The sequence below is a fragment of the Rhyacophila brunnea genome, unplaced genomic scaffold, assembly GCF_057557595.1.
Source record: "Rhyacophila brunnea isolate RB1 unplaced genomic scaffold, BYU_Rbru_1.0 scaffold_18, whole genome shotgun sequence".
In the NCBI taxonomy this organism is placed as follows: Eukaryota; Metazoa; Arthropoda; class Insecta; order Trichoptera; family Rhyacophilidae; genus Rhyacophila; species Rhyacophila brunnea.
Genome location: NW_028232837.1, coordinates 4,501,624 through 4,512,753, shown reverse-complemented (window position 1 = coordinate 4,512,753; position 11,130 = coordinate 4,501,624). Strand labels below are relative to the sequence as shown.

At 35.4% G+C, this 11,130-nt stretch overlaps 1 protein-coding gene across 1 annotated transcript in view; it reads left to right on the top strand.

Moving 5' to 3' along the window:
• The first annotated feature begins 5,980 nt into the window (after window positions 1-5,980).
• The window catches only part of LOC147073139 (autophagy-related protein 16-1-like), a 47,004-nt gene continuing 41,854 nt past the window's right edge, over window positions 5,981-11,130 (top strand). The window contains exon 1 of the mRNA XM_085945258.1: window positions 5,981-6,100. Within this exon, the coding sequence (XP_085801384.1) occupies window positions 6,010-6,100 (91 nt within the window). The 5' untranslated portion in view covers window positions 5,981-6,009. The remainder of the gene's footprint in view (window positions 6,101-11,130) is intronic.

The following is an 11,130-nucleotide window of genomic DNA, read 5'->3' as shown; positions in this document are numbered from 1 at the left end:
TAGTCTGCAGCTTGAGTTCTGTTCAAAATATTATCTATGTATGTCATGTCGCAAGTAATTTTAACGCACGCACACGTATAAACTGTTAAAATTAATTGAAATTTGCATGAATAATTAATAATACCTAATTCAAATTACTCATACATTATAGTTGGCACTCTTCATCAGTGCCATTCTTCAGTGAATTTTGCAGAGATGGTGATCGTTCAAAATATTCTGCAAAATGACGAAACCATAGACTATATTTGTCGTCGCGACACGTAGGCGACATGCACCTCAATTTGATCAGATCTTTAGTCACCAGCTCAACATGTACCTATATCGGAAACTCGCGGAGCAGAATCGGCGTCAATACATGCAGCACTACACATGGATATAGTCTTCACCGCAAATATGAGGTTATAAAGACCTACATGGTCCGAGTTTGAGGCCAGCCTATTCACGGTTCATTTACAGTTATTGACATATATCTATATATTATACATATATCTAGTTACTTGGATATATAATATTCTGAATAATGTACCAGCAAAAAGTAATTTCTTAATTATGCATCTTATTACTCAATCAATCACATCGCCTATTGAAGCTCATTTGCCATAAGCTATGCAGATTTTCTATGAAGTATTGGTTCATTTATAAACCAATTTAGTTCCTATTGATACTCACAAAGTATTATTATCACAAGTATTTAAATCATTATGTCTAATGAATGCGATGTCTAATTTGAATGTTTAGAAATGATTTAAGATAAATAATTATATGTGTATTGCTAAAAACGTCCGAGTAATCGTGTCCGGAAACTTGTACGTATACAGTTCGCCATATCACACTTCATCGTGAAACTTTGTTTCGGAAATATATGGCCGTATATTAAAGACAGTCCAACCTCTTTTGGTCGTATAGTACTGACATAAAATTCGTGTCTAAGTAAAACACGGTTTTTGTCGGTTTACAGGAAGCCAGCAGCAAACAAATTTTTAAAATAGCTGATATACTGGATAAATTGTTAGGTTTGGTTAGATTTTAATTCTTGAATTCATGAATTTTGCCAAAATCAGCTATGAAAATTGAATATAGTTCATATTGAATCTAATAAAACTAGAGACCGTATAGTATACCGTCATCTCTTTCCAATAAGATAGCTCACGGCGAACTGTGCTGCGGTGAAATGTTTTACGTTCAATTTACATGACGTAACCCCGAGTCATAGAATCATTTTTTCTTGGTTCAAGCACATCGCATTTTGTATTTATTGCTTTAATTAATGCATTATTTTTAACAGAAAGAAATCAAAACCAATACGTGAATAATCCGACAGTTTTAACCACGATAGAATTTCTTTAACATTTATGCTTTAACGTTTAACGCTTTTAACGTTTATGGAATTATTATAATGGTTTATTAACATTTTTCTTAGAGCATAAACATCGTAAAAAGGACACCCGTTGTTCATGCACTAAAGTGAATTGGACTTCAGTGATTTATTAATTAGCTATATCGGTTAATTTACTACTTATGGACTTCAGTGTTGCATTCATTTGTGTAATGAAATAAAAGAAAATTTTCTGCATATTTAACTCAGAAACGGTAAAAACTGGACTTCCGTGGTTAATCCTCTAACGTACAGAAATTAAAAATTAAAAAGCACAAGTACAAACAATTGAATAATAAATGCAATGTAAACCAAACATAACTTAAGAAACAAAAACGACACACTTTTTTTTTTTTTTTTTTTGTGATTTTACCGAGGCTTTGACTGCGACTCGCTGTCATATCGCCTCTTCTCTTCTAGAAGGGGATCCTTCGATCAGGTCCTCACTCCTATTCTGTTAAATGGCTTTATAATTATTTTGTCTAGCTCTTCCGTCTTTCTTTCTTTCTTCTTTAGACGCCAGTGTTTTATGCACCAGAATCGCTCTCCTCCGTATCCATCCCTTCTGTATTTTCGATACATCGTGTAATCATTGAATTTCAGATAGTCTAATTCAGACCTCAGCCAAGTCTCTGATATTAATGCTATTGAAATTTTTTGTCTTATTAAGTAGAGTTCTATATCATCCTTTTTTTGCTTCATACTTCTGGCATTCCATTGTAAAATCCTAATTTGTTTTTTATTATCCATTTTGCTCCAGAACCTCCCCTAGAATTTCCTTTAAGTGTCCTTCTTTGAATTGTTTGCATACCCAGTCCACTGCTTTAATTATTAGTTGTTTAATGATCTGCTGCCAGTCTCCCCCTTTCAGCAAGACTTTCATAATTTCTCCCATCGCGTTAACCTCTGTCTTCCCCTTTGAATTTTTCTTATTTTTTGTAGGCTTTACGCTACTACCTGTAGATATTATTGTTGAGCCTGAAGCTTCTACCACCGCTTCTTCTTTCTTTTTGTTTTCCTTAGTTTTTTGAATTGTTTCGCTTTCATCTCTTCCTACGATTTTTTTTTGTTTTAATATATCAGCATAGCTATTATTTAACATATTTTTTTTTGCTTCCTTGAAAGGTATGTTCATTTTTTTCATTGCTTCTTTGCAATTCTTTTCCTCTTGCCACTTTGGGCATTTTTGGCTGTTTGCCGCGTGGTTACCTTTGCAATTGATGCACGTAATTTCCTCATTTTTTTCGCAGGTTTTGTGGTTTTCACCACACTTAGGGCACGTTTCTACTGTACGCCCGCAATTGTTCGCGATATGCCCATATCGCCAGCATTTGTAGCATTGCATAACCCTGAATACATACGGTTCTACAGCAAAAGAGACTCCATATATGTAAATTGTTCTCGGCAATATTTTCTCTCCAAATTTAATACTGACTGACGAGGTCTTTGTTAGCTCTCCTGTATCACCTTTTCTTGTCAACCTCTTAAGGTTGATTACTTTTGCATCACTTTTGATTTCCATTTGCAGTTCTTGGAGGTCCATATCAATATCGACTTTTCTTATTACTCCATAAGAGCAGGAGTCATTCTCTTTGGTCACAAAACCGAGATCTTTGAGTTCTCCAGCTTGTTTCACTTTATCTGCTTCTTTTTCGTCTTCTACTTGGATGTACGTCTTTAAATTTTTATTGTAAATTTTCTGTACTTTTACTCCTGCCTTATGCAGCATCTGCGCTATTTTCAATTTTAATGGAATTTTACTTCCCGTCGCTATCATGACGATGTTTTGGTTTCCCTTTGGAGTGACCCCAGAGTCTCTTCTGGGTTTTTTTCCAGAGGCCACCGTCTGCCATTCTTCTTTTTTTTCTCCAACCACTTCCTCTTCATCATCGTTTCTTTTCTTCTTCGTTTTTTTGGTTTCATTCACTTCCATCGTGGTGTTTTCCATTTTATTGCTTTTGCCGTTCACGCGGTCTTGGAATTCGCGCAACAGTGTGAACAAAAAACAGTGTGGACAACCCCTCGCTTCACAGCGTTTGACGCACTCCCCGCACAAAGTGCACTATCCGTGCAACAATAAATATTTTTCACTTTTTCTCAAGCACTGGCACTGATTGTCAAAATCACATGGGACCACACATGTTGAGTTTATTGTCAAATTCATTTACAAACAATATTATTTTTGTTGTATCCCGTATTTATAACCGTTCGCGAGTAACCAGGCGAATAGCGTCCCGAATACGCAAGCGAAGTTGTACAACCTCACTCCACCGCTGTTGGCTTCCGACTGAAAACGACACACTTAACTATTCCTAAATAAGTACTATTTTCTGTTTTTTGCCCGAAAAAAATATTACATTATTTTTTTCAATATTATGCTCTGGCATTAAATTTTTCCGCATATGTATCTGTCAGTATTTTGTGTATACATTATGCGGAAAACGACCTCTCAACGTCCATAAGTGATTGGGCAAACTTTAAATAAAAGTGCCCGAGTTGACTTTCTGATAAATCCACAGCTCGGAGATGGCATTAAAAATGCAAGTGCATCGAAACAATCTACCTTCCTAACTTAGTTATATTTCGATAAAATAATTTAAAAAAAAAACTAAAATTATAAATTCAAAAGCTCTAAAATATGCATTTATTTATGAATAGCTCTCAAATATGCATTAATATGCACAATAAAATTTTATTTTTGGATTCTGTGTCTTTCAAAACAGATTTCTGTGCAACTCTCATAGCTATGCATACACCCTAACAAAACATGCACTAGCATATAAATCCGGGCCTTACTTATCACTAGTGACCACAATTCGGCTGTTTTGAACGTGTTGAAAACTCACCTTTGGCCCGATATTCGATCCGCTTCGAAAATTTCGCAGTCTGCCGGCCTGGTCGCCGCTGAATATCTGGGTAATTGTCCAATTAATGGACCCCATGGGGATACAGTACCATGCGACTTCACGAAGTAATGATGTATTTCTTTTATTCGAATCAAATTAAATTTTTCTTCGGCCGTTGTAATTATCGAACTTCGGTTTAACGAATCTCTAACCTGGGCTTTTGTGTCCGCTTTTCTATGTCTTTTTAGCCTAACAAAATGCGGGGCCGGGTATTGCACTCTCTACTACACATACCGTAGAAAATCTTCGCTGAAACTTATCTATCAGCTCTTAGTAGCGAAGGGTGGAGGAAGGCTGTTTTATATCCGCCATAAATTGTGCACATTAAATTTTGTTAGTTTGTTTTTATTGAATTAAGATTACAATTTACAGATGGTGTTGGTTAGTTTTTTTGTTAAATCAATTATATCCTACCTAAATCAAAACATAATATGTTTGGTATACTTTAGGCAGTAAGTACCTACAACTAAATTAGCACACTTTTCATTCATACTTATTCGTATTCATTGGATTAAGAATACATAATATTACATAATATTGTTGGTTCATTTATTTAATATCATTAAGCCTTACCTAATCCCAACTATAATAGATAAAAAATATTTAAATATTCTATCAATAAAGTATCTAAAGTTATGTATGATTTAATTGCATAATTTTAGCTATAGTTAAAGCTATAAATAAACGATTATTTTTTTACTATTATCTATTATGGCTTGGTTTTTTGGAATTTTAAAAACTAACCATCACCACCTGTAAATTGTAGTGTTATTTAAATGAAAACAAATACGTATGACTGACAAAATTCAATGTGAACTATTTATGGCGGATCTTAACAGCTTACCTCCACCCTTCGCCGATGTACAGTTCTACTATATGAAACTTTTAGTTTCAAAGGCAGTAGGTACCCTCCATTTTTTTAGTCTAATTCTATGAGTGGGATTCCATTTAGTTGGAAATTAATCGCACATCGCGTCAGTCAAAATTCACATCAACAAAAAATGTTCAAACATTTATAAAATAAATTCTAATGGGTTTAAGTGTTGTACTATTCCATTTTGATCGTTTTTTGCGACCCGGGTTTCGCCATTCGGCATCTTCATGCACTGTGTACACTTGCCAAAAAACAAAAAAACACTGACGACGATGAAATTTCGACATTATTCGACAAATTTCGAAACGACGACAAGAGAAATTTTGAAAATAACCGATATACATATACTGGATTATTTGTAATGTTAGATTAGGTTTTCATTCTTGAATTCATGAACTTTGCCAAAATCGGCTATAACAATTGAATTAATGTTCATATTGAATCTAATAAAATTTGAGACCGTATAATTAATACGGCCATCTCTTTCCGATAAGAAAGCTCATGGCGAACTGTGCCACTGTGAAAAGTTTTACGTACAATTTACATGTAACAATTACTTCCACAGATTATTGATATTTACCTCCTAATTAGGGATTCCAATCCCGGGATCCCGAGCTATTTTCAATCCCTATGAATCCCGGGATTGATAAACATAATCCCGAAACTTTCGGGATTGATTTTTTTATCATTTTTTATGGAAAATAAAATACAAATGAAAATATAACAGAAAAAATAATTTTAATAACAAATAACTACATTTGAAATAAACTGAGTTTGAATGAAGTTTGATTTATGATTTTTATTTTTTCTTTCTCTCTTTTCAGCACACACTTACTGGCCATAGCGGGAAAGTCATGGCAGCTAAATTCCTCGGCGAACCATCAAAGGTGATCACGGGGAGTCACGACAGGACCCTCAAGATATGGGACCTTCGCAGTAGAGCCTGTAAGTATTTTACCCTTCTTCTAAAATACCTAATAACATACTTTTTCATCACCTTTCGCCCGGTGTTTCCAACTATCCATTAACAAAAATATGCTAAATTTTCGTTATTTTTCTTATTCTGAAATTACAGATATCATTTGGATCAGTTCTTTATACAATGTAGTTATCTAAATTGTAATACCTTATCACTCCTAGCCAACTTTTACTAGGCGGACACTTGTAGGCCAGTTATTTTTGGAATAAATTAAATCCCTTAAAAATATGAAATAGGAACAGAATGATAAATATTTGTGAAAACTCACCATATCAACATGCCTTTCGGGTTTATCGTGAATATTTTCACACCAAAATGATAAATATTATTTAGAATATATACACAAATAGTTTATTCAGAAGTTATGATGTTTACAAGAGTTAACTCGTCACGCACGAGTTAACTCGTCCATGGCCTTACGCGACATATTACGTGCTTTGACGAGTTAACTCGGCTCTGGCAGTGATCAGGTTCACGCTTACTACTACCACTGACAATATTTTTTAAATATGTCACTTTGACATTTGTTTAACTTTAAAAATTAACTGAAACTATTTATACACTATTATTTCGGTTAGTTTTATATGGCGTTTATAATATACATTACATTGTACAACGGTACATTGCGTTTCAAATTTGTTGAAAATATTTCCCGTAATCAATGACATGTTACAGCTAGCGAGCGTGCAATACATATAATTTGGCTTGGCGATCCTAAACAGTGGCACTGGTAGGCAATGTTAGTATGAATTTTCAAAATCGCCGCATCTCAAAATGTAGTCTCTGTCCTATATCTCGCTATAGGGATCAGGTAAAGCGCCCATATGAACCCGCGTTAAAAAAAATCTCTAAAAATGGGCTCTCGGTCCTAAAGAGTCTTCGCCGCCGTGTCTAAAGATTACTTAGGCTGTTTATTGAATCAACTATAAGTCAGTTTACATATAGATTGATTAGTTACACGGACACATAGACCCACGTTATAAAAATCTCTATAAATCGGCTCTCGGTCCTAAAGAGTCTTCGCCGCTGTGTCTAAAGATTACTTAGTCTGCAAACCAGCTAACTGCATTTTTGACCAAAATTTAAAGCATTTAAAGCATGTTTTCTATGCTCACACAAAATTTCAAACTCCTAAACACACAAAATAAATGCGTTATCGTTCTTCACACAAAACACCCAACTGCAGATGCCAAATTTCCAATATCGTAAATGGAATATAGTTTTTTCTTTATGTAAAAGCGAAGCTAAAATAGTGTATTAATTAAATTTAATTGTTAAATTCCGGTCGATAGCTAAATTTAATTATTAAATTGTTGCTCCTTCCTGAACAACTTCCTCAAATCGAGTTAGCCGGTTTACAGATTAAGCCGTCGATGGGTACTTTTATATTTATTTGTCACTGAGGTAAAACGCTTTAAAACTTTTATTTAAAAAACCTCTTCTAAATAACCAATTGGAAGAGAAATAAAACTCGTCGGCTTACAGGGATTGTTCCCTGTCTCCTTCCACACCAATTCGTACCTGCTTATGAATCTGAATAATAAATTATAAATTGTTTATTACTGACTGAATGTTAAGCAATGATTGTAGCAATAAAGTATTCTGTTAACACGACATGACGTTTGATTTATCGACCGATCAATGCTGATCGCATTTTTCCGTTATTTTTAACGCCGCTGCCATTGTCAATCAGTACCTGTCCAAAAGCTCCGGAGCTTTTTATTCGTGTGACGTGATCTCTTTGGCGAAAGCTTTTGTACGAGTTGATCTCGCGTGCTGTGTACCGTGTACGTATTGGCACTTGGCTTTTAACACACGCGTACATAGGGCGTTCATTATATTATATACCTAAGTGTGAAAGAAAAAAAATGATTTGTTTTATACGTATTCAAGCTTATTGTAACATGTATTCAAATAATGTATGCATGGTTTCAGGTCAGTGCGATTCTGACAATTAATGTAACAACATGGCAAGCCTTTGTGATAACTTACTATGAAATTATTAGTTTTGGAATATTGCATCTATTCTTTACACAAGACTGCTTTCGACCTTTACGGCAGCTAACTAGGGTAGGAAAGTATCGAAATATTAACACTTATTACAACAATTACAATAAGTTAGCCGTCTGAACTGTCTATCTCACTCTAATATTTATCACAGCCAAGAGAGGAGCTGTTAAAACATTGCACTTATTGTAACAATTACAATTAACTTATTGTAATTGTTACAATAAGTACTAATACTTTGATACTTTCCTACCCTAGATAGCGGCCGAAAGCAGTCTTGTGTATAGAATAGATGCGCTGCATTCCCATGAAAGAAAAGAATGCCAAAGGAAATCCATGAATGCATATTAATAGGAATCTTCTCTTTTAAACTACAAAGTAAAAGTTTAGACCATGAATAATAATGAGGATAATGAGTTCATTAAAGGCGACCCGTAAAAACAGCATTCGAAGAGATGTGTTAAAAAGGTTTAATTTTAGCTAACAGGTGACAGAATTTCAAATCCTCAAGTAATGGAAATAACCAATATTAGTGCAAGTACCCCGTGAATGTTGAAACCATCTCAGAAAGGTGGGTAGCTATGTTCACAAGAGGACTTTGAGATGCTTCTTGAGGACTTCCACGTTACAGTTTGGCACCCACATTCAGCTCTTATGTAGAGCGACTGACTTTGTTTAAATACGTGGGTGGGAAATTCGACTGGACAAAAAAAAATATTTGTTTTTTTTTCAATGTGTATTTGATCCAGTACAAGAACCCAATTAAGTTCTTTTAACTCAATTAAGGTCATAATAAGATTATATGGCCCTCCACAGAGTGAAGGTTTGTTTTGTGTTTTACGAGAAATGGATGTTAGTCAGTTGCTACACCCATGAGGTTCATACTCTGACGCCAAATACAAATTGTAAAACAATATGTGTGTTTGTCAGATCCAGGATTCGAACCTGCGACCCACGACATTGAGTAAGCTGTTCGGTCATCGTGACTTATTCCTCGTAAAAAACCTGTTATTAAACCTCCAATATATGGTGCCCCATAATGCTTCGATTAGGATCGAAAGTATTAATTTAGTTTTTTTTTATATCTGATTTTTGCGAACTCTATTACATCGAAATAGAGTTCGCAAAGAAAGAGATTGGACACATAGCTCGAATGGGACAATTGTTGGACAAATTTAGTCATCCAGTGGTATCCAAGAGTTACAAAACGTCCGCAAGGTAGACCTAGAGGCCGCTGGACCGATGAAATGATAGAGTTCTGCGGAAGTACGTGTCAACGCGACGCACAGGACCAAGAGAAGTGGAATCAGCTTGGAGAAACCTACATCCAGCAGTGGATAGATTCAGGCTGATGATGATATCTGATTATTTTCGAGAGAGGGTGTTTTTAGAACGATAAAAAATATGTTATTACAAAAAGCTACTGTCGTTTCAAGAGTAGTTAACTATCAGAGTAAAAAAATAATTATTAATCAATTTTCTTGCTGGTGTAGATAATATTATGAACCCCCCTCGTAAGTACTCTGAGCGTTGTACGCTCGTACGTTGTTCGTGAAATGATTGTTATCGACGATCGTCTTGTGAATAACGCATCCTATCAATTTTATACGCACGTTTCCTTCAAGTCATCAGTCGATTTACCAAATTTTTACTAACTTTATATTAACATCACTTAGGCTCAGGACCGGTCCCAGTAAGTGCGAGGCCCAAAAGAATCATATTGTGCGCGAGGTCCCTACATATTATAGTACGCTAATATTGTATTCCCTTAGTACAGTGAAACCCCGATTCTTCAGTTTTCAAGGGACCTTAAAAAATGATAAATGCAGGATATATAAAACTCGTTTTTCTCCTGGATTTTTTTCGATGTCTTGAATTATTTTCAGTTTTTCAGCTAGAGTTCTAGTTTTCTTCATGCAGGGCATTTTAGTTGCGACTTATAAAAATTCGCCGACCGACCTGTGCAAACAAAGCGACGCGACTGAGAGGTCTGTATGTACGAGGGTGGGTCAATAAGTCCTTAGAAAAGCCGACAGGTGGCGCGACTAGTACTGTAAGCGGTTTGTTTTCATGCAGCGGCACTACCGATTCAGTATGCTGCGAAGTTTCAATCAGATTGGTCGGGTTGTTGTGTGTTTCTCGTACATTTAAAAAAAAAATTGCTTGTGGAAAATGGAAAAATGGAAAATGGAGAAAATTGAGGTTAGAGCTGTTATTAAACATTTTAATATAAAAGGGTTAACAGCAAAGGAAATAAAAAATGAGTTGGATTTAGTTCACGGCATATCTGCTCCTTCACTTGCAACTATTTATAACTGGTTAAATGAATTTAAACGTGGTCGTACATCAACAAAGGATGAACCACGCTCAGGACGTCCTGTAGAGGTGACTACACCAGAAATGATCAATAAAATCCACGATATGGTGTTAAGTGACCGAAGATTAAAGTTGAGTGAGATAATTGAGGTTACAGGGATCTCAAAAGGTAGCGTCATTTCTATTTTACATGACAAATTGGGCATGAAAAAAATTTCTGCAAGATGGGTGCCGCGTTTGCTCACAGTCGACAATAAACGCAATAGGGTGGTGGCCTCTAAAGCTCTGTTGTCGCTCATGCAACGCAATCCGGATGAATTTTTTCGTCGCTTTGTGACTGTAGATGAAACATGGATACACCACTATACTCCCGAGACGAAAGAACAGTCAAAGCAGTGGATTGCGAAGGCAAACCATGTCCAAAGAAGGCGAAAACCGTAAAATCAGCTGGTAAGGTTATGGCTACTGTATTTTGGGATGCACGTGAAATTATTTTCGTTGACTATTTGGAAAAAGGAAAAAAAATAACAGGAGATTATTATGCATCTTTATTGGACCAGCTAAAAAACAAAATTGAAGAAAAACGGCCTCATTTAAACAGGAAAAAAATCCTCTTTCATCAGGACAATGCCCGTGTTTACACATGTTTACGATCAATGGCTAAAATTGAAGA